The 24,309-nt window shown below is 42.5% G+C and overlaps 1 protein-coding gene across 2 annotated transcripts in view; it reads left to right on the forward strand.

Moving 5' to 3' along the window:
- Nucleotides 1-15,389, forward strand: part of CMYA5 (cardiomyopathy associated 5) — a 101,575-nt gene extending 86,186 nt beyond the window's left edge. Inside the window, exons 9-12 of one of the 2 annotated variants that reach the window (XR_004027088.1) lie at nucleotides 5,489-5,622; nucleotides 7,493-7,592; nucleotides 9,958-10,131; nucleotides 14,531-15,387. Coding sequence is in view for 1 of the 2 variants with exons in the window: in XM_003261520.3 (XP_003261568.2) it covers nucleotides 5,489-5,622; nucleotides 7,493-7,592; nucleotides 9,958-10,131; nucleotides 14,531-14,777 (655 nt within the window). In the remaining variant the exon portion in view is untranslated. Of the gene's footprint in view, nucleotides 1-5,488; nucleotides 5,623-7,492; nucleotides 7,593-9,957; nucleotides 10,132-14,530 lie in introns of both variants that reach the window. The other variant, XM_003261520.3, reaches the window with a different exon arrangement.
- Nucleotides 15,390-24,309: the final 8,920 nt, after the last annotated feature.

Consider the following 24,309-nt stretch of genomic DNA (forward strand, 5'->3'; position numbering starts at 1 on the left):
AGCTGATTCATATTGATCCTTCCAGATAGTCTGTGCACATACAAACATCTATAGTTTTTTAACAAATGGTAGCATACTATATATGTTTCACCACTTTGCTTTTCTTGCTTAAAAATATTCCTTGGTGAGCATCCCATATCAATACATATGAAACTACTTCAATTAAAAAAAACCATTTTAGGCCAGGTGTGATGGCTCATGTCTGTAATCCCAGCACTTTGGGAGGCCAAGGTGAGTGGATCGCCTGAGGTCAGGAGTGCCAGACCAGCCTGGCCAATGTGGTGAAACCCCATCTCTACTTAAAAAAATACAAAAATTAGCTGGGCATGGTGGCAGGCAGCTGTAATCCCAGCTACTTGGGAAGCTGAGGCAGAAGAATTGCTTGAACTCAGGAGGCAGAGGTTTCAGTGAGCCAAGATTGTGCCATTGCACTCCAACCTGGGAGACAAGAGTGACACTGCATCTTAAAAAAATAATTAATAAAAATAAAAATGATTTTTTTAAGTTTTATTGTATTGTTTTAAGAATATGATTTAGGCCGGGCACAGTGGCTCACACCTGTAATCCCAGCTACTCAGGAGGCTGAGGCAGGAGAATTGCTTGAACCCAGGTGGGGCAGAGGTTGCAATGAGCCGAGATCATGCCACTGGACTCCAGCCTGGGCAACAGAGTAAGACTCCATCTAAAAAGAAAAGAGAAAAGAAAAAAAGAATATAATTTAACTTATTTACCAATTGAGAGGCATTGAAGTTGTTTCTATTCTCCTGCCATCACAAACAATGCTGCAGTAAACAACCCTATGCATATATCATTTCACAGATGTGCAAATATATTTGTAAATTAAATTATTAGAAGTGGAATAACTGGTTAAAAAGTGTGCACATTGTGAATTTTGATAGATATTACTAAACTGTCTCTATAGAGGTTGTAGTTGTTTATTTGACTCTGACTAGTGGTGTACAAGAGTGCTTAGTTCTTCATACCCTTGCCTAAACATGGGATGATAAAACTTTTGATCTTCTGACAATTTGTAGAAAATGAAATCTTATTTTAGTTTAACTGTGCATTTCTTTTATTATGTTGAACATCTTTTCATATGGTTCAGAGCCACGTACAGTACTTCCTTTTCTATAAACTGTTCATTTCCTAGCAATTTTTTTTCTCTTGGATTGTGTTATTTTTTCTTTTTGATTTGTAGAAGCTCTGTTTTTTTAAGGAAGTTAGCTTTCCTATTAAGATATAAGTTTCAAATCTTTAAAATTTTTTTACTGTGCATATTTTTTATAATTGAGTTGAATTTATAAATCTCTTTTGAAAATAGCTTTTAACTTGGGTAGCATATTTTAAAATGCCCCCCTGCCCCCTGCCCCTTCTCTTTCTCTCTGTGTGTGTGTGTGTGTGTGTGTGTGGTGTGTTTATTCACTCATGTTTTCTGTAGTAGCCAATACAGTAATTTCATTTTTTAAACTAGGTATTTTATCATCTGGAATTTATCTCAGTAGATTGTGTGAAGTAGGAAATCCTACTTTTGTTTTGTTTTTTTAGTATGGCTATCTAGCTGTCCCATCAGGAAAACCCATCATTTTCCCTTCTGATCTGAAATACTTCCATTATTATACACTCAAGAGACTATATGTTTGGGTCTATTCCTGACCTTTATAATCTGTCTATTGATCCATCTGTTTATGCCCCAGGACCATACTGGTTTTATTATTGTAGCTTTATAATTTAGAATTCCTGGTAGATTAGGTTGCTGCTTCCTGACTTTTTTTTCTATTTGCTAGTTTGTATTTGATATGATCTTTAGAATCAGGATGCGTAGCCTCCTCCATCAGCCTGCTCCTGACAATTTGTTATTTTTAGAGATCATGTTAAATTTATAGATTAACTTAGGGAGAACTGAAATTTTTATGATGTTTCATTTTCCTATCCAAGAACTGATGTGCCTTTCCTTTCACTCAAGTCTTTTTTTGTGTTTCCCTCAGTAGCATCTTAAAAAATGTTCTTTATATAGATCTTATATCTTTATATATTTTTATGTCTGTCACTATTCTAAATAAGATTTTTTATTTTATCTCCTATCTAGTTGTTATTTGTATATAAAGGCTTTTGATTTCTTGTATCAGTTTTATATCTAGCCATCTTACTGAATTCTCTTATTATGTAAGAGTTTTTCAGCTGATTTTCTTGGGTTCTCTAGATAAATGGTCCCATCATCTGCAAATGGTAGTAATTTTACCTCCTACCTCCCAGTGTTTTTAACCTCATGTTTCTCTCTGACTTAATGGGAATGCTTTTAATATCCCCCTTAACCATTATGTCCCCAATTATTTTTTACTTCGTAAAAATCCTTTTCAATTCCTACCAAAAACGATTCTCACCCCATTGTCCATCTTAGTCGTGGCAAACTTTCCAGTTGCTCCTTGCCAAAACTCAAGAATAAAAGGGCCCAAGCTAGAGAGGCCGTCCTCACAGGCATCAGCTGCTGGGGGCTTCCACTCATTTGCCTCTGAAACAACAGAGAAAGAGACCATCTCTCATTCTCAGGGCAGCCCAAGGCCTTCTGAGGAGACAGCGAGTCTCCTCTAAGTCATTTCGCTCTGCTTTGTAGCAGTGGAGCTACCAAGGGTGAGATGAGCAGGTTGAGAGGCCTCTGAAGCCTGCTGGGCACAATGCTCTGTGATAAGTTTCAGCTCCACTAGAGCTTATCATCCACCAGCAATCAACTTCACGGCTGCTGCTCAGAGGCTCTAGGTGCTGTGCTGCTCACTGCCCTCGCATCTCTGGGACCTCCACACATAAAGCCATCTCTTTCCATTGCACTATGGCACTTGTAGGGAGGATCCCACACTTAGGGCCCAAAATGAGACCATTTGAGTCAAATTTCTAATTGTCTTTCAAATTTTATTATTGGCTGTAGACTTCCAATCATAGTCACATCAGTCATGTTATTTACTGGTATAAAATCCCTAAGCACCAACTAAGCACCAACAAACTATCATGGCTTCATTTGCTGTCTGGTCACTCACCTTAGTTTGGGTATTCTGTGAACTTGAATTCTACTGCAAACTATGCAATGCTTGTTATAAGTCATGTGGACTTAGTTACAATTATGACAAATTTTTGTTTCTGAAATTAAAAAAAAAATCGTAATCTCTGGAAGAGTGCTACTCTTTAGATCTCAAATTCCAGAATTTTTGAAGTTTTCGTTAGGCTAAAAAGCAGGGACAGCTGACATGAAGACGTTGGTGACATCTGAGTGGAGTTGGAATAAGTAGACAAGGAAACGAACTGTTTGTTCTAACCTTTTTTGCTTTGTTCTTGGCGCTTGAGCATAAGATGGCAACTTGTAAACAATAAAGCACCACCATATTTCATATTACTTTTGTCTGCGTGCCTGCTGCTTTTATTTCACAGATTCAGTGAGGACATTGTGCACATTTGTCAAATCTGCCTGACCTGTTTCAGGCACTGAAAGCAGGACGGATCCCATATTTTGACTTCAGTACCATGTAAATCTTTATTCTTTAAATGAGCAATGAGACAGAGCATGCAGTTGACTATATATGTGGAATTTTCTCCTTGACAGACTTCATCATCTTAAGGGCAAACACTTACCTAAAAAACAGTATCCTTGCTATTTAACAACTGTGTTGTTATAAAATGAATCCAGTGTGTTCTCTTTGTCTCTAAAGCTAAAATTTCCCCACGAATCCTTGTCACTTTCCCCCTTCCCACCCCCGCCTCCTCAACAAGCCCTCAGAATAACAGGCAGAGACAGGGCCTGGGCACATGATAAGTGATCAATACATATTTATTTAGGGAGTGAATGAAGTCTGAAATTCAGTTCAGGCTGACTATGCTTAGTGAGACAATAATTTTGTTACTAATTATAATTAATGTTCATTTAAAACATTTCTTAAGTCATCAATCCCAATAAGATAAGCAATACATCTACCCCAGAATAATATTCTAGATATTAGTCAGAAATTACATTCTCAATCATAGGACATCGTTTCTCATTAATTCACTGAAGCCTAATTAGTTGTCCGTGGACATGGGGCTCAATGTCATTGATCCAGTCTGAGTGTATCTAAGGACAGTCCTCTCCTGAGGGCCTGGTCAGGTGATCAGTTCTAAAATAACAACCAATATGATTCAAGGAGTTTGCACTGACCTTTTCCAGACACAGGCACTAAATAGCAGTTACACAAGCAGGTCCAGGGTGCTCCCCTTGCCGCTGCCTTCTGAGGAGCACACATGAGTTTTGTCCTTTTAGACATGGGGTCAGGGTGGGGTGGTTATTCTGTACAAATGTTTTGCTTTTAAGAAGTTTGAAATTTGTTTGTCTTCTGGGTCAAGAACACTTTTTCCTTTTTCTGGTTCTCCATGTTATTCTCTAAGGCAGGTATTAGGAAATGAAATAAGTCATCAAAAGTAGAAATAAGCTGGAAAAATATTCATCTATGGATGAACAGTGACCACTCTTTGATTCTGATGCTTTTGTGGTATATTCATTAATAACAACAACAACAAAAAAAACAAAGACAAACAAAAAACCCTACCCTTCTGAGAATGAACATGAAGGCTATTGTACTATTATATTCATTGACAATTATATCTCCTGGGAGCTCTGGCTCTCCAGCACCCAGGTTAGGAACTTTCATTAGCAAGGAATCTAACTTGTAACTCTAAGGACTCTCCAAATGGAAGTTTAAAGAAAGAGCCCTGCTTGCTTTTTTTTTTTTTTTTCTTAATTCATGCTCTAGGCTATGATATAAAACAGATTAAAGAGAATAGGAAAGAAGCACAAAACTATTCTAGCTTGTTGGCAGATTCAGAGAGCTCCATCTTCAAATCCATCAAATCCATTTGTATTAAGTGGTGGGGCTGTTACAATGCCAAGCCCACTGCCAATTAGACACCACTATCAGCATTTTTCTTTTAATTTAAATAGGCAATTTAGGAATAGCAACTTTGAGGATTTTTTTTTTTTTTTTTTTGCAGTTAGAATTCTCTTTTCTTGCCAAGATCGAGTTTGCTTTAAAAGATTTCATCTTCTTTAAAGATCTTTGGTTTCTTTTAACTTTGGTGGCTTTAGCGTGATGATCATGTACAAAATCATCATAGACTGGTTTAATATCATCTTAATCCAAAAGTGCCCTCTGGCCAAAAATTGATAAAGAAAATGATATGTTCTTGGAGATTCACTAACCACAAGAGTAGTCTGTTTTCTGAAATTTTTTAAGTGTCTGGTTCTGTTCCAAAGAGCATTCTGGAAGGCACATAATAGAAATTATTTGATAAAGTAATCTTAGTGGACAATGGCCATTTTGTAGGACCTGGCTTGCTAATCCAGTGTCATAAAAGGGGAAGAAAATAAGTTATTTGTTGCTAATAAAAGATGTTCATTCACTACCAAATTGAAATAGGAATCATTTAGCACGTGGCATTATATTTAAAATTATTATTTTCCTCTTGTATTTAGATCTTTCTCTGGAATCAAAGGCCTCCAGCTGAAAGTTAACCTCCAACCCAATGATAACTACTTTTTCTATGTGAGGGCCATCAATGCGTTTGGGACAAGTGAACAGAGTGAAGCTGCTCTCATCTCCACCAGAGGTACTTTCTCCTTTGCACACAGTGAGCTATTTCCAAGCTATTTCTTCCCTTCCACCCCTCAGAGGAGATGTCCTAGAGGGCAACTTTATAAACTCCCAACCTACTGTCAGTGGTAGGTTTTTGTCCTGAGGACCCAAGGTTGCTCAAAGGTCAAGATATTTCTTTCGTTTTTCTGCTTTACAGGTTCTCAGCCTTGGCTACCTATTAGCAATCAGCCAGGGTGCTTAAAAAATACCATTGCCCTGCCTCCACTCCTGAAGATCCTGATTTAATTGATCTGGAGATGGACTCAAACATTTATGTTTTTAGAAATCTTTCTAGGTGATTTTTTTTTTTTTTGAGACAGAGTCTCACTCTGTTGCCTAGGCTAGAGTGAAGTGGCATGATCTTGGCTCACTGCAACTTCTGCCTCCTAGGTTCAAGTGATTCTCATGCCTCAGCCTCTCGAGTAGCTGGAATTACAGGCACGTCCACCATGCCTGGCTAATTTTTGTATTGTTTTAGTGGAGATGGGTTTTTGCCATGTTGGCCAGGCTGGTCTCAAATTCCTGACCTCAGGTGATCTGCCCGCCTCGGCCTCCCAAAGTGCTGGGATTACAGGTGTGAGCCACCATGCCTGGCCTCTCCAGATGATTTTTATCGGACTCACAATGTGTTATAATTTGTGGATATGGTGTGTGTATGTGTGGTAGGTTGGGGATATTCTTTGAACTCTGTGGACAAGTTACCAGCCTTGTTCTGTTTATTCTTGATGCCTGGCACATAATTTGTGATAGTTAATGTTTGTTGAACGAATGACTAAAAGGGTAATTCAAGGAAGTGATAAAACTATTCAATGACATTTTTGGGAAAATACCTAGATGATGCCAATAAAAAATGTTTGTCTCTGCAATTTTTGTGAAAGGAAGTGAGGAATGGAAAGAGGACCATTTTATTATCTTATCCTAGACCCAGAGCTGGCACAAGGTTGAGTGGGTGCAACAAGTGATCGGCTTACCCAGCAACATCTTGTGCTTTTGCCTCATTTGTGAGATAGTCAGGGCCAGCCTGATGTTTATGAAGAGAAGATGCGAGGGCTGTCTTCCCAGCAGTGTTGTCCCCGCAGTCCCAATATGGTGCCTGTCCTTCCATTGTTATAGTCTCTCTTTTAGGTTATACCAGTGCATCCCCCATTTTTTTTTCTCGAGAAGGAGTCTTGCTCTGTCGCCCAGGCTGGAGTGCAATGGTGCGATCTCGGCTCACTGCAATCTCTGCCTCTTGGGTTCAAGCTATTCTCCTGCCTCAGCCTCCTGAGTAGGTGGGATTACAGGTGCGCACCACCATGCCTGGCTAATTTTTTTGTATTTTTTAGTAGAGACAGGGTTTCACCATGTTGGCCAGGCTGGTCTCGAACTCCTGACCTTGTGATCTGCCCACCTTGGCCTCCCAAAGTGCTGGGATTACAGGCGTGAGCCACCTCACCCGGCCTGTATCCCCAAATTTTAGTGTGCACATAGATTTCCTGAGGATCTTGTTAAAATACAGATTCGAAGTCAGGAGAGCTGCGGTGGGGTCTGAGAGTCTGAATTTGTAACTAGCTTCCAGGTGATGTAGATGCTGCTGGTGCAAGGAGCACACTGCACAGCAGGTGAGTGCTAATAGAGGGCACACCGTGAGGACGTGCCTATGGCACCACGTAGAGGTAACCAGCCACTGGCATCCACGAAGGCCTTATCATGAATGAAATTTTCAGCTGTGGATCTGAAGACACTGCGTGGAGGATTTTGACGTCAGAGGAAAGAGAGTCTAGGGTCTGAAATGTGGGGCTTAGCCTAGGGACAGCACTGGTCCTCGTGGCAATGTTTTAATCCTATTTTCTCACCTGCAATAGGAACCAGATTTCTCTTGTTGAGAGAAACAGCTCATCCTGCTCTACACATTTCCTCAAGCGGGACAGTGATCAGCTTTGCTGAGAGGAGACGGCTGACGGAGTAAGTAGAAAGCACAAGTGGGCTGATGGCCCAGCAGTAGGGTCTTAGGGTGTGTCGCCTCAGGGTGGCCTCCCCTGAGCATATTCATGGTGCAGTGAACATATCGGAATGTGGTCTCAAATATCAATGTGTGCACATCCACACTGTTCGGCTGTGGTTCCCTACCGAGTGATAGTTCATCACTTGGAGCAAGTGTCAACATTTTTATTGGAAATATAAGCACAGATGGTTTGGTTAAAACATCGGCTATTTTAAGGTATGATCTCTGGTTCAGTGGGGGGAAAAAAAGGGTCCAGTAATTCTTTTATTATTTTTCTATAGCAAACCAGATATTTTATCAACCCTCTTGAAAGGGCATAGAAGAGACTGGGCACAGTGGCTCACTCCTGTAATCCCAGCACTTTGGGAGGCCAAGGCAGGTAGATCATTTGAGTTCAGGAGTTTGAGACCAGCCTGGCCAACATGGTGAAACCCGTTTCTACTAAAAATACAAAAATTAGCCAGGTGTGATGGTGCACGCCTGTAATCTCAGCTACTCGGGAGGCTGAGGCAGGAGAATCACTTGAACCTCAGAGGTGGAGGTTGCAGTGAGCCGAGATTGTGCCATTGCACTCCAGCCTGGGAGCGAGACTCTGTCTCAAAAAAAATAAATAAATAAATAAAAAAGGCATAGAAGAGAAGGACATTTTATTGAGTTCCTAGTTTCTGGCCACAGAATCTTGCTTCCATAGTAGCTCCCGCAAAAGGAAGCATCAAAGAAAAGAAGAGGCAAAGGCGGAGGACAGATGGAGGAAACTGCCCTGCGATTTGCCTGCAAGCTCTGGGGGTTATTTTGCAGATCAAAATGGCAAAATGGGAGAAGGTCTGTGAAACTCTTGAAAACTGTAACACACGTGAAACACAGGCTGCTGATGGTGCTGATGTGCCCTGGTGTCGGTGGCTGGCAGGTGCTCCCAAGAAGGCACTGAGCCAGCCAGCAGTGACTTGCACTGTTTCCCTGTCACATTGCTACTTGCCTGTCTGTGGCCAAGCTCAGGTGTTACCTGCTCCTAGTTCTGGCCAAGGCTTCTCTGGACCCTGGCACCCTTTGATCTTATTTGTGTAAAAGAACAGATAACTTGTGGGGTCATTTTTCAGCCACTTACTCATCATCATCTTCGAGCAGCAGCCCTGTCTTGTGCATCTTTGAATCCCTCAAATCTAGCATGGGGCCTGGAACATTGCAGGTGCTAAAAATATACAAATGAGTGATTCAGGGAAAAAAATAGATTGAAGAAATAGATTGAGCTTTTCTGTCTTTTGGATTCCTCAAAAAATCAAAAAGAAAATAAATAGACTGGAGGAGGGTAAGAGTTCACAGATAATAACCGATGATAACTGTAATGTGTTTTATAGAATTTTATTTATTATTAACCTGAAAATTAGCTCATAAATATCAGGCAGCTGGGCCTTGCTCCAGAGTGAGGGCTTGTCAGTAGCCACCTCTCTGAAATGAGGTTGAGTAGAGACGTGAAAAGTGAAATACATTCCCTTGCATTAATCATTTTCTCATCTGTTAAAGGGGAGAGGGAGAGAGTGCTGACTGAATATTAACACTGCGTAAATTAAAAATGCTTCCTTGCTGTCTCAGCCATTTCCAAGCAAAACTAAGCAATTCTTGCAAACAAGGTCACCCATCAGCAGTTGAAACTGCTTTTGGTTCATTTCACTGAGGTGCTTATAAAAATAGCTAAGGTGAGACAAAAAAAAACCTTCAACCAACCTCTTAGGGGCACCTACTACAATTCAAAGAGGCCAGAATCTTGCAGACTGTTGACCGCTAATCATACTCAGTTAATTTCACACTTGGCTCTGGCCAGCACTAGCTGCCTTGTCATTTAAGAGCTGCATCTCATTTGGTGGCTGTGTCCAGTAAGGTCAGGAGGCATAGAACTCATGGTTAAGGTTTTGGAGATTTCTTTTTTTGCAAGTTTTGGAAGAAAACCATGCAAATTGTTTCCTACCTGCTTCCCTTGTATTTATGAAGAGAAGTTGCCTTAAAGGCAGAGACTGCAGCATTTCTTTTTGTCTTACCATTATTCTAGTTATTTCCTGATTCCCATCTCTTTTAAGAGATGCAGCGTACAACACGCATGTTGTATGTATGTGACTGGCAATAGGTCAAATGCCTGTTGAGAGTTTGGAGAGTTCTGTGATAATCTGGTTAAGGTTAGGGATACAATGAACAGAGTATCTTTAGTTAACTTCCAGCAGTTTCCAAGGGCAGAATCCTGCCTAAACTGTGTGAGTTTGTGAACGTTTATGCTCATGAGATACTGGCCGATGATTCCTGCGCTCAGCATACTCTGATTGACTTCGCCCGCAGAATCCCGTCAGTGCTGGGTGAGGAGCTGCCTTCCTGTGGCCAGCATTACTGGGAAACCACAGTCACAGACTGCCCAGCATATCGACTTGGCATCTGCTCCAGCTCGGCCGTGCGGGCAGGTGCCCTGGGACAAGGGGAGACCTCATGGTACATGCACTGCTCTGAGCCACAGAGGTAAGCGAGCCCTTCCCCTCCCCTCTTCATCAAAATGTTATGCTTGGGTGTCCAGGCAGGGCTTTCTGAGGGACCTGATAAATAGCACCCACTTCCATGCTCAACTTCTAAGCCAACTAAGAAAGAAAACAAGAGTCAAGTATATGGAGATGAAACTCTGACTCTGATTACTGAGGAAGCTGATTTTAGAGTGTGTGAATCGTACCTGAAGAGGGTTTCTTATATTAAACCCTATTATGAGGCAGACTTACCCAACCAGAGCCTGGGCCAGGTCAGCTTCCTTGCTCTGCAGAGCAGAGTTGGTGCCTGGAGAAGCAGAGAAGGATGTGCGTCTCCCTGGTAGCTAGTGAGTAAGAGATAGGGAAGAGGGAGGGGCAGCTGGGCTTTGCATCACAGTTTTTCCTTCTGAACTCACCACAGAGTGGAGAGAGACCACAAGGGTAAAGCTAAGAGGAGTCCCTCCACAGAGAAGGAATCAACAGGAGTGAGGAAGAAGTGGATCTCCAACACCTCCCTCCACATTGGTCCATATCGGGGGTTGGCAAACTATAGCCCATAGGCCACATATAACCCGCTGCCTGTCTGTGTAAATAAATTTGCAGAAACACCGTCATGCTCATTTGTTTATGTATTTACACTACAATGGCGGAGCTGACAGATGTCTGCCAAATCCTAGGATGTTTACATCTGTCCCTTTACAGAAAAAGTTTGCCAATCTCTGTTCTGTGTTACCTGTATTGTTTGGTTGGTTGATGTGAAAAAGCCATTAGCCTGTGTTAGTCTCAGAGCGATCAGGCAGGCATATTATGATCTGAATATGCTCACAGTATGGTTTAATAGAAAGAACACTGGACTAGGAGCCAGGAATCCAATTTTAGGTTGGCTCCATCCTCGATTAGCCTCCTGTTGGCTGTTTGCCATAAGTGGGTTAACCCTTTGAGCATACCTTATATCATCTAGCTCTGCAGGGGACAGTAATGCCTGGCTTGCTACCTTTTGGGGTTGTGAGGATCACATGAAATCAGGTACAGGGAAGAGCTTAGGAACGGTAAAGTATCATACAAATGTGAGGCATTATTCAAATGTAATGCTTTAAAAAGAAGCCTTCAATGCTTGCAAGTTCCCAGAAAAGGCCCACAGATTGGGATTTTGCATATCTCTGGCTGCACATTTCTCCCTGCATCCTACTTGACAGTTTGATTCTCTGAGATGGTTCATAAGGACACCATCTCCAAGCACTACTTAAAGTCACATTTCGTTAAGTCAGAACAATTATGATTAATTGATATTTCGTGCTGTGCAATGCATAAGGACCCAGCCCCTACCCAGAGTTTGAAATCACGCAAACTCAGTTTACAGTTAGTAGATTCAGAGCTGAAACTACATATTAATTTCATGAAAATGTCCGTACACACTCAAATCCTTAAAAAACCCACACCGAGGGCTAACCTCCAATAACAAATTCCTAGGCTCTAGAAAACAAAATTGTATATTTTGTTGACAAGTTCAACCTACAGCTTTGGCCTTTGGCTCTTTCAGGCTTGGAGTGGTTGCCATAGATTCTGGGGGAAAGAGCGTGTCCCTTTGTGTGGTCTCAGCACAGAGAGGCAGGGTCCCGGGGCCCTCATGTCATCCTTCGAGGGCTTTACATGGGGCACCCTGGCCTCTGGGACTCTGAGAGTTCTCCTGTGGCAGCCCCTCCTGTCTTCTACTTTTTCTGGTTTAATGATTTTAAATCAACCTATATCACTCTTGATTGTACTCACAGAATCTAGGTTTTCAGATGTCACAATTGGGAAGGAGGCGTGAAGATCATCTCAGGAGAGTCTGCTGGTTTCCTTCCTGTCCATTCCTAAACTTGCCACGCTAGCTCAAAGCTTCTGCACCTCTTCTGCAGTTTCAGCAGCAGCCACCCAGCCTGCACCCTCAGTTCTAGTCTCTACCCACTCGCAACTGGGAAACATTTCTAAAACATCATTTTCATCATGTCCCTGCCTTTTCTGCTCGGAAATCTACAGACATCTACAGTGGTGTCAGAACTTGGGTGGGGCCACCTGCAGGACACAGTGAAGAGGGGCAGCCAGGAAGAATGTGGCCAGGCTGGGGCAAGAAGCCCTGAGGGGAGTTACCACCAGTGTCCAAAGGGGTCTGGGGTGAGTGTGGGCCAGAGGTGGGACTCAAGGGAGTAAGGGTCCTCAGTCCACCAGAGGGAGGGGAGGCAGTTCCAGGATCATGCAGGTGTTTAGAGCCAGGCTTCTGGATGATTCTTTTTTGAACAGAGACCAGCCAGGTCTCTGTTCAAAGCCAGCCAGGCAGAGAGTCAGGCCCCACGCAGGCAGGCTTGGCTTCAGGCCAGAGGTGAGGTCAGTGGAATGTGTGCTCAGCCAGAAATGGAGACAGAAGCAGGGCTGGTCAGGTTCTGCATCCTGCAGAACTGGTGGAGACAAGGATTCAGGGTATACCTTTCCTCACTTGGCCTCCCAGGTAGGGACTGGCTCAAGGAATGACCAACGCTGGGCCTGCAGGGACTGGGGGACTTCCAAACAGGGGAGGAGAAATTACTCATTTAGGCATTCAGAACCCTCCAGACCAGCATTATGCAATGGGACCTTCTGCAATAATAGAAAAATGGTGCCACACATGGCTATTAAACACTTGAAGTGTGGCTGGTAGGACTGAAAAACTGAATTGTAAATTTTGTTTAATTTTAATGGAAGTGGCCACACATGTCTAGTGGCTACTATATTAGACAGGACAAGTCTAGAGCCTGGCCCCTGACTTACTCATCCACGCAACATCCTAAAAGTCACCCTGTGTCCTGTCCAAACCCAACAGGGCAATGGTGATGTTCTCTGCCACATACGGACTTCTTCAGCCACCTCACGGTCACTGCTGCTGCCCTTACTGTGTGGACTTTTCTCCTTCTTTTTCACCTATTCAAGTCCTGCCTGTCCTTTCTGGCTGAGTGTAAGCCCAAAGCCTTCTGTAAGAGCCCGGCTCACACTGCCGGTCCCCATCATTGCTACTTGAAACGTTTAGTCTGTCTTGCAGGTTCCAGAACGTCATAGTATTCTGGCATCTCTCTCATTAGCAAGGCATTGAAAAGGTCCTTTATCAACCCAAAAGTCTCACTTACCTCCCCACCACCATGAACCTCTGCCCTTCCACGTGAGCTTCTTTCTGCAATGAAGTTGCCAACTTGCCATCCCCTAAATACTTGCACTTGAGCTTCTGGGCCTTAAGACAGATGTTGCAAGTCTTGAAGATACTCAGCCCTCCCTGCCAGACCCATCACTTACCCAGATTCTTAGGTCCAAACTGCCCCGGTGTTGCTGTGCTCCCACCCCTCCAGCCTACACATCCACACACCTTTCCCTCATCTCTCTTCTTCCATCTCTCATTCCATTCCTTCCCCTACTTTCAGGGCCCCATTCTCAGTTTCTAAGACTACTAGGAGAAAACCCCAAACCTGTGTTATTTTTTTACATAGAGCAATTTAGCTTTTCTGGTCAGCAGTTTCTCCCTTCCAGCCTGGCCTTGAACCTTTCCCTTCACAACCAAAACAGCTTCATTAAATGTGTCTAGTAAACACTTGAAGATCTACACCCTGAGAGGCATTCCCAGCTGTGGTCCGAGTTTCAAATGTGGGCAGTTTTTCCTTCCTGCCCCATACAGTATGGGATCCCAGAGGGCAAGGACAGCACTTCATGTCCTTCACATGCCCCAGAGCGCCTAGTAAAGTGCTGGATACACGGATATGCACAAGGAATAGTTGTTGAGTCGAATTTGTCTGAATTAAAGAGAGGAATCAAAGGCAACCCCGCTGGTGGCAAGGCTGCAGAAAACCTTGAGAAAATGAAAAGGAAAGTTGGTTTGGGGAACGGGGAGTGGAAACAAAGGATGAAGTTGGCAAAAATAATGAAATACTCCTTAAACTTCAGAAAGGCCTTTATGTAAGTTACCTATAAAATTTTAAAACTGTAAAATTAATACATTGTATGGAAGGCAAGCTTGCAGTACTTTTAAAAATACATGGCAGCCTCAAAGGAGTTTTATTCAAAAGAATGACACGCCATGAATGCGGTAGTTAAAACATGTGGGCAGCTGGGAGAGAATTAGAATGTGGAGAAAAATCACAAAGGAGGCATATGTTGGCTATTCTGGGACTGCCTCCTAATGTAGAAGGAACAAAATTATTAAACATGCTCATCTGTTGGGATAAGCTCTGCATTTTAGCATCTAGACGAAATCGAGTGAAAGTATTTGGGACAGCATTATTGCAACTCCTTATTGTGAAGTGGAGTTAATAACTGAAGAATTGGTTATTCCCAAGTGACTTTCCTTATCAAATTCTTTGAGATTTCCAGAGTTTTATGTTTCCCATTCTCTTTCATTTCAGATACACATTTTTCTACAGTGGTATTGTGAGTGATGTTCACGTGACTGAGCGTCCAGCCAGAGTGGGCATCCTGCTGGACTACAACAACCAGAGACTTATCTTCATCAACGCGGAGAGCGGGCAGTTGCTCTTCATCGTCAGGCACAGGTTTAATGAGAGTGTCCACCCTGCCTTTGCCCTGGAGAAACCTGGAAAATGTACTTTGCACCTGGGGATAGAGCCCCCGGATTCTGTAAGGCACAAGTGATCTTTGGCTTTCAGAATTTGCGAGAGCAGTGATTTAAATTTTGGGGGGGTCTGCTGTTCATTCCTCTGGGTGCTATACATTATTCAAAAAGTCTCCCACACATTTGCACTAATGATGGCTGCACGCGTAGCAATCAGCACATGTGCAAAATCAGCAAGAGAACCTTGACTTTACAGAGCAGTGTGTGAGTAAACAGAATGAAAACAACAACCTCCACTCTTCAGTTTATGTAAGTTTGAGTTCTTTCCTAAATTAAAAGGTCTACACTTGAGTTGGGAACCAAAAGAGAGAAATGGACTTCCATCTGTTTTACTGGTAAAGGAGGTCCTCTGATGGACAGGTCAGAGTGAAGGAAGGTTGTGCTGGTAAGACATCTCCTCTGACGAAGAGCCGTGGACGCTTTCCACAAAATGTCACCTCGCTGCACTAAAGGATGATGAATCCTAATCATTAAAGAAAGTGTTTCAGCTGATTTAAATTTATAATGAACTCTTTTGTAATAATGTATACTGTAGAACATGAGTCTTTCCTCCCTAAAATTTTAAATGTAGAAAAGTGCTATATGTTAGAAATTTCCATTTTGTTAAATAAATGGTTAGAGTCTATAAAACCAGTCGCGTTATGTGAACTTACTCCATGTGACTTACTGGTCTGGCATCTCTGGGGCAGGACAAACTGCAGAGTAAAACTCATTACACTTCAGTGCGGTGCACTACTATTGATTTTCCTGTGGGAATTTTACACACACACACACACACACACACACACTTTAAAATCTAATCACTCACAGACCATAGTTATAGTCAATTAACAGAAGCTGGGAATCTATTTTTACTAAAATTAAGTGGTCATTTTAAGATATTATATTGAATCCCTCAAAATCTTTCTAAAATATGTGTGCAAAGTGGATAAATCTAGAATGTATGTCGAGATGATTGTGCTTGTCTTCTATAATGTAAATGTGTTGATCATACTTGTAGTTTTTAAAAAACACTTCAAAACTTGAATTCAGATGTTTTCTTTTTTTTTTTTTTCTTTTTTCTTTCTTTCTTTCTTTTTCTTTTCTTTTTTTGAGATGGAGCCTCACTCTGTTGCCCAGGCTGGAGTACAGTGGCATGATTTCGCCTCACTGCAACCTCCGCCTCCCAGGTTCAAGCGATTCGCGTGCCTCAGCCTCCTGAGTAGCTGGGACTACAGGCATGCGCCACTACAACTGGCTAATTTTTATATTTTCTTTTTCAGTAGAGAACGGGGTTTTGCCAGGTTGGCCAGGATGGTCTTGAACTCCTAACCTCAGTTGATCTGCCCGCCTCAGCCTCCCAAAGTGCTGGGATTACAGGCGTGAGCCACCGTGCCCCGCCCAGATGTTTTCTTGAATTGAGAAATAATATCCTCCTTTCTAAATATATTTTAACATCTCTTGTTTAATAGCTAGAAAATCCTAACTGGATCTGTAACTGCCTTATTAGAGCCCTTGGAGGCCATTACCGCCTTGATTGCAGTTCCCGCAGTTGCTGGCAAAATGGAGTCTTGGTGAAACTGGAGAAGTAAGTTGCTGCTTTGTGGAGAATGTTAGCTTCACTTTTTCATCCTTGAAAATGTTATCCTCAGGTTCTGACTGCTCAGCCACCCATGGTCATTATTACTGGTTGTTGTTGTTCTTGTTGTTTTGGTGTGAATGTGTAACCACACGAATTTTAGAATGTGTCTCAGTTTGGCTTCCTCCAAAAGTAGACCAACTTCAAGACTCAGTGCCTGTTGTTTACCTAGGAGGTGATTCCAGGAAGAACATTTGAGGAAGCGGGTAAAGTCACTAAAGGACATGTGTTACGAGTGGGTTACTACCACTGTGGGCAGCTGGGCTCTCCCATGCTGGAGGACTCTCTGGAAACCACACAGAACATGCCAGAAGCTGGCACTCAACTCCTGTCCAACCCCTATTGTTGAAGGTGGCCTGGAGTCATTCCCATCCCCCACCTTTCCAAGTTGCATTTCCTGGTCCTGAGAAAGCCCTCATCAAGAGTAAATGAGAAACACAGACACCTGAGAAGGTATGGCGAAAACTGTCTAATACAACTGCGCATGCACCCTCGCTAGCCGGGGGTGAAGGGGACCAAGTGCCAGCAGCATCTGCCATCAGGTTGGAAGCAGCTCTGGTATAAAGGAGAAAACCACCATAATGGGAAGAACTAGGTTTGAATCTTGATTGATCCCCTAATAGATAATCGCTTCGGGCAATTCAGATCCTATAGTTATGCCTTTTCTCAGGATAATTATAAACACCAGGTTAAATGAGCATGTGGAATGGCACAGCATTTTGTAGTTTATATGACATGACAAAGGACGCCAGAAATCCTCTTAAGTCCAGCGCTCCACTCCCCGGTGAGTGACCCTCCTGTCTCTGACTCTGTGGCAAGGGGACGGTGGAAGGTAGGGCTCTGGGGTCAGGAGATCCATGTGTTAGCAGCCTCTGTCTGCCGAGTGACAGGAGATTTCTTGGTTGGTCCTTGGGCATTAGTCTAGTACAGACAAGTAGAACTAAATTAATACAATTTCCACATTGTATTAGAGAATTGTCAAGCAATGTTTTTCTTCCTTGGCCCTTCTCTGATTTTCGTTTGCCTCCTTTTTTTCCTTCCTCTTCATATAACACAGAGCCTCAGAGGGAGGGAAGGAAGTCAGCAAATTTTGGTCAAAATTTCTCTCCTGGAAATCTGTCAATGATGTTTGTTAATTTAATAACAGGTACAGCACATGAATTCTCTCTTTTAGTCGTCATCAAAACTTTGCAGAATAAAATTTGTTGCCATTTTATAGCTGAGGAAATTAGTCTCAGAGCAGTTAAATAACTTAACTTGTTCATAGTCACAGCTGGCAGGTGACAGAGTGCGGATTTAGATACAGCTCAAATTCTGACCTAAGACTAGAATGATTATATTTTGCTTCATTCCTTACATAGATCATTTCCCCACATATATGTGGTGTGTGAGAATTATGTGTGTGCACACACTTGCATGCATATAAACACTTTCTCTTCCCCCCCGGAACTGACTTCCTTCCTAAGCTTCTGTTTTGTTGTTGGTGCTGTCATAACTCTTGGAAGACATGGGGTTACTTTGATTTTTATTTCAATAGCAATGTGACCTTAATTCATGTATGCCCAGCACTATTTTCACATGGTTGTTTGGGAGTTCAAAAGAGTCTATAATATTCTCTTTGTGGAGAAAATACTTTATCATACATGAAACACAATTCTGCTTCTAGAAGATATGAGGTCAAAATAAAGGAGTTTGTGGGGCGGGGGAATGAGGCTTAACACTGGGGTCATTCTCTGTTTGCATACACACCTGGCAACATTAGATGGACATATTCTTTGTTAAAGTCGGAAATATTTTTCTATTGGAGCAAACCAGAACATGTTCCTGTTGTTTTTCTGGAGGTGTTTCCTCAAAGTCCAACAGAATTAAAGTATTGTACTTCATCACACACACTTACGAAGACGCTGTGCTTAAAGTCCAAACACAACACTCTCCCAACAGAAGCATCCTTAAGGCCTCTGAGGGCTGTATCTGAAGTCCCTTCTCATCCTCACTGTGCTCATTACCCATTAATCATTCCCAAGTGTTGAGTTGCTGAAAGAACCCACACAGTTTACACAGGACTCAAAACAGTTTACATTGGTGGAACAGCTTTATTACAGGCAGAGGAAACAGTACAGCCACACAGAAGAAGGATAGGCATGGAAAGGGGTCCTGAGATCTCAGGCGCAGGCTCCTTTGGCCTCCCACTACTTGGTTGCACAGTGTGCACATTGTCTCCAGGCCTCTAACTACCAGCAGTGTATGTGTGTTGCAGCTTGATGCCAGGAAGCTCAACTTTTGTCTGTGGTGGTGATGGTCTGTCATAGAAGGTGAGCTGGTCACAGACACTTTCTAGCTGTGTGCTAGGCGTAACCTTTGAAACTCATCTTCCTCACTCCTGCAGGCGCCACCAAAACCAGGTGCAACATCAATCCAATGATTTTTATTAAACAGTGCTAACAGGCAGATACAACCTGCTCTGAAACAACGGATGGATCCATAATATAGAATGTCACTTATTGCCGATTAATAGATTCCATGGGCTGGGCACAGTGGCTCACACCTATAATCCTTGCACTTTGGGAGGCTGAGGCAGGCTGATTGCTTGAGCCCAGGAGTTTGAGACCAGCCTGGGCAATGGGGTGAACCCTGTCTCTACTAAAAATACAAAAAAATTAGCCAGGTATAGTAGCACTCCCTGTAGTGCCATGTTCGTGCCACTGCAATCCAGCCTGGGTATCAGAATGAGACCCTGTTTCAAAAAAAAAAAAAAAAAAAAAGGATTCCGTGTCATTGTCCAAGCCTCAGAAGCTCTCTAGACATGCAAATTGCCAATTAACATCAGGTGAAATTAACTCACGCTAAGCACTTCTTGGCTTGAATTCCTGAGCCCAGCTGCTAAGGGGTGTTTCAAGAATACTATTAGGAAGAGCTGAGTGCCTCTGCTGCCAATAGCCATCCTTTTTAGGTCCCTGATTTGGTGACTTCTAGGGCTAGGGTGTGAGTCCAGGCACATCCCTGAGCTGAGTGAAGTTGGAGTTGATTTCCACCCCTCACAGTGCTCACGAGGGAACATACATCCTGGGCTGTTTTTAGAGCAGGAGATCAATGCGTCTCATTTTCCTCTACTACCCTCGAAGTGTGCCTCTCTTTCACGTGCCCCTGTTTTGGTCCTAAGTGAACTCTCTTTCTATGCTGAACTTGTTTTTACTATTAATATCAGTAATTTCAGATCCCCAAGTAATATATGAGCTTTATGATAGTTTGAGAATAGTTAAAAGAATGAGGACTATTTGGGTTGGAACAAAAACATCTTAGGGAAGGATATGAGAGGTCTTCGAAGATTTGAAGAGCCGTTACACGGAAGGAATTAAGCTTAGTTTGATTTTTCTACTAAGAGCAGTGGGTAGACGTCCCACCAATGGGTAGAAGTTGAGAAATTCAGTTGAAGAGAAGGAAGAACACCCATCAGTGACAGCTGGCTAAGGGGCATGTTGCTTAGCGGCTTATGAGCACTCAGGCAGAACGATCAACTGTCTGGAATATCAGAGTGGATTCCTGCTTTAGGTTCTAGATTGATGGTGTTTCAACTGTGTTTCTGGAGTACTGGGATTCCATGGAGGTGCCTGAAGGTCAATGTGGGATCCAACAGGAAGGCCAAGTGAGCATAAATTCAAACCCCTATCTCATTTCATCACAGTAGCTCAATTTTTATCTATATTACACATTAGATTCCATATTTTAATTTATTTGATAAAATGCCTTCTGTGGTTAAATAATGTTTGAAAACTAGAAAACCTCTAAGATTCAAGTCTGAATATGTGACCCAGGGTGACCCCAAAGCCTACAAGTCCTCCATTCTTTCAGAGTCTGCTTTCTTTTACTATTTAAATACTGATGTGATATTGACTGCAAGACATTCTGTTTCCTATCCCAAACTTCCAAGAATTCCTGTAGGCAATTACACTTTCCTGGTTAATACCTCTGACCTCCTGCTTCCAAATGCTCCTCCTCACCCCTAGCAATCTCACCATTACTTCTTAATGTTCCCCTAGGCCCATTTGGTCTGCATCATCCCAAAATATGGACATGGTGCTCCTTTGATTCCTTAAGGAAGGGCTAACACAAGGCTGCCATTGTTAGTGGTTAACATGGCTTTTGTTGAAGACTTGGGGTGACCGAGGGCAAGTTTTCATACATAAAACTTCATACATAAACATGAAGCTGGAGGGAAAACATCCAGCATTGTGAGGAGCCCCTTCTGAACTTCTCTCCACCCCATTTTCCTGCATATTGAACAGACTACTCCATTTTATATTATTCTGTAAGTTTTAGCCTCTACTCAAGCTTTGTTTTTCAGAGCAGGCAATGAAATTAGAAAACACCAAACATAAAAACACCTCTCTTACCAGTATAGACATCTTTTATAATTTTATGACAGCAAAATTTTGCACTCCTTATCTGTGTCTCTGCTACCCTTCCCAAATGTTAGGCTTCTCTCTGCAGAACTAAAAGGCCCATTAAAGCAATTCTCCCAACCAAAGCACATTCCTCTCCCAAGATGAATTTGGTCATTGCCTCTGAGGATGGTTTTAGAATCCCCTTAGCATCTCCCCTTTTGTGGTTTTCTGTAGAACTAGCCAATGATTAAAAATTCTTTTTCAACCTAACTGAACTTCATTCTGGGTTGCCCCAATACCATGAAGAACTTTACTCTTTGAAGGATTTCAAGGAGAAATGATATCTGTCTAGAGTCAACATGCTACTTTAAGATTTTATAACTTAGGGGGAAGTGGTTAAAATAATTAAGAAAAAGAAAAAGTGGTGAAGGAGAAGCACCAATCATTCAGCACATCTGTAGTTGTGTTCACTATGGGTTGGGCACCATTTAGGCCTTAAGGAAATGGCAGTCATTAAATCAAACAAACTCCCTCCTCTCAAGGAGCCTGCATTCTAGTGGAGGAAGACAGACAATAAATACAGGTATTGTATGTCAGTGGGGAATAAGATCTAGGAAGAAAAATACATCAGAGAAGAGAATAAAGAATAATAGGAAGTACCAGCTGGGCACAGTGGCTGACACCTGTAATTCCAGCACTTTGGGAGGCTGAGGTGGGAAGATCACTTGAGGCCAGGAGTTTGAGAACTGTGTAGGCAACATAGTGAGACCCTGTCTCTATAATAAAATAAAATAAAGTAAAATAAAAAATTTTTTAAAAGTAATAGCAGGTAGGGGGTGCTGTATATTTTAAGTATGATAGGAAAGTATCTCTGATAAGATGATATTTGGCTAAGGAGCTAAATGAAGTGAGGGAGCAAGCCCTGTGGATGTGTGTGAGGGAGGAGCATCCCATGCAGGAGGAATAGAAAGCAAAGAGGTCTTGAGGAAGCAGGATGCGGGTGCATTAGAGGAAGAGTGAGGATCCCAGCGGGGCTGCAGTGGAACAAGGGGGAGAGAATGGTAGTGGATACAGTCCGAGAGTAGCTGGGGACTGGTTCACAATGGCCTTGAAGGCCAAGTAAAACCTTTCTGTTATATTCTGAGTGAGTTGGAAAGAAGTTACAGTCATGAGGAGCAGAGGCAATGGCAGTAAAAGAATTGGCTTTTCCAGTGTTTGGGTATCATGTTTTTCAATAGCAAATGGGGGGTTTTATAAGGGCCTCCTGGCCTGGCCTTCTGCCATTTTCAGCTTCTGCAGAGAAGTGCCAAAAGGGCTGTATGGGTGGGAGAGAAGAACGGGAATTCTTTGTCTCATTCTTAGCTCTGTCCAGGATCCCTGTGGCCCTGCTCACTTCCTGCTTTCAAGGGGAGCAGCTGCTGCTGATTGGTTGCTATTAGGACCAGCCTAGAGCCAAACTGTGGGGGAAAAATCCCTGCTATTTTACCTGGGCTGACTTTGGGCTGAATTGAGTCTGTTTGTCCACTATGAAACGTTGGCAACCACCAAGAGTGGAGAAAAATACAAGCACATTTGAATGTTTCATATCTTTTTAACTGTGTGATTTTACAGTTACAGAGAAGATGAGATAATGACATAAACTAGGGAGACTTTCTGGCCAAACAGGCCTCATATGTGTGTATCTATGTATGCATGTGAGTGTGTGTGTATATTTCATATGTATGAACATGTTTGTGTGTATCTATATGTATATGTGTGTGCACTCATGTGGGGAGGTAGAGGGGTGGGAAGAGGTAAATTATAATGACAATTTAGGGATGGTTTTCCCGTTAAAGAGTCCAAAACTGGACTTGGGAGAGCTTTTAAAGGTTGTCAGATCCGTGGTACTCAGTCACATTAATCAAGCTCACAAAAGACTAATTAATAATTCAGAATGCCAATTGCTTAATTTATAGTGAGAGATCAAATTGCCAAGGGGGCTGGGGAATGTGTATCTGCTAGTCAGGGGATCCTCTCGCTAGGACCCTGAGCTCCAGGACCTGCAGGCACCCACATCTGGGGCTGGGCTGCACAGACTGCTTGAGGCTGGCTGGCTACCTGTCAAACTCCACATTCTCAAAAGAACAGATGTATCTTCACAAGGGAAGCCTGTGACAGTCAAAAGGTTGTTTGGTGATCAAGACAAGGCACGTGGATGGTGTGAATGGCCAATATTATTGAACTGCACGGCCAACCATGTGGCCCAGATAGTTGGTTTTACTGGTCGGAGTACTTTCTTCCTGCATCAGCACTGGGCTTCCCTGAGAAATCCTGATACTTTGCCGGGGTCTATCTGTTCAGTCTGACTTCTTACATTCACAATTCCCTAAAAAAAAAGATGTCTGAGGACTATTTCCCAGACTATAGTTTTCTTTTTTATTTAGTGAATACTTGATTAGATTTCTGGGCCCTCCCCCTCCTGCTTTTGATCTGAAAACTATTGTGCCTGTTATGGTAACCCTTGTGGATGATAGAATTTCATTTATTATGTGACGATCCTGCTAACTTAATACTCAAAACCATTCTTGCAAATGCACGTGTCACATTTCACCATCTCCCATGGGTTGACTACAGGTGGGAGGAGGAGGACATTTTCATTCAAGGATTTGGTGTGATTGATGAGAGAGAGCAGTTCAGAACCAGAACCACTTGAAGATCTGGGCTGAGACATGGCTCTGCTCGTTCACATCTATGTGTCTTTAGACATACTGTTTAGCGTCTCTTAGAGTCATCATTGTAAAACAGGAATAATACTTGCTATGGTTTGAATGTGTTCTCTAAAGGTTGTATTAAAAACTTAATCCCCAGTACCACAGTGTTGAAAGGTAAGACCTTTTTTTTTTTTTTTTTTTTTATTATACTTTAGGGTTTAGGGTACATGTGCACAATGTGCAGGTTTGTTACATATGTATCCATGTGCCATGTTGATTTCCTGCACCCATTAACTCGTCATTTAGCATTAGGTGTATCTCCTAATGCTGTCCCTCCCCCCTCCCCCCACCCCACAACAGTCCCCGGAGTGTGATGTTCCCCTTCCTGTGTACATGAGTTCTCATTGTTCAATTCCCACCTATGAGTGAGAACATGCAGTGTTTGGTTTTTTGTCCTTGCGATAGTTTACTGAGAATGATGTTTTCCAGTTTCATCCATGTCCCTACAAAGGACACGAACTCATCATTTTTTATGGCTGCATAGTATTCCATGGTGTATATGTGCCACATTTTCTTAATCCAGTCTATCGTTGTTGGACATTTGGGTTGGTTCCAACTCTTTGCTATTGTGAATAGTGCCGCAATAAACATACGTGTGCATGTGTCTTTATAGCAGCATGATTTATAGTCCTTTGGGTATATACCCAGTAATGGGATGGCTGGGTCAAATGGTATTTCTAGTTCGAGATCCCTGAGGAATCGCCACACTGACTTCCACAATGGTTGAACTAGTTTACAGTCCCACCAACAGTGTAAAAGTGTTCCTATTTCTCCACATCCTCTCCAGCACCTGTTGTTTCCT

The sequence above is a fragment of the Nomascus leucogenys genome, chromosome 2 (assembly GCF_006542625.1).
Source record: "Nomascus leucogenys isolate Asia chromosome 2, Asia_NLE_v1, whole genome shotgun sequence".
NCBI classification, from domain to species: Eukaryota; Metazoa; Chordata; class Mammalia; order Primates; family Hylobatidae; genus Nomascus; species Nomascus leucogenys.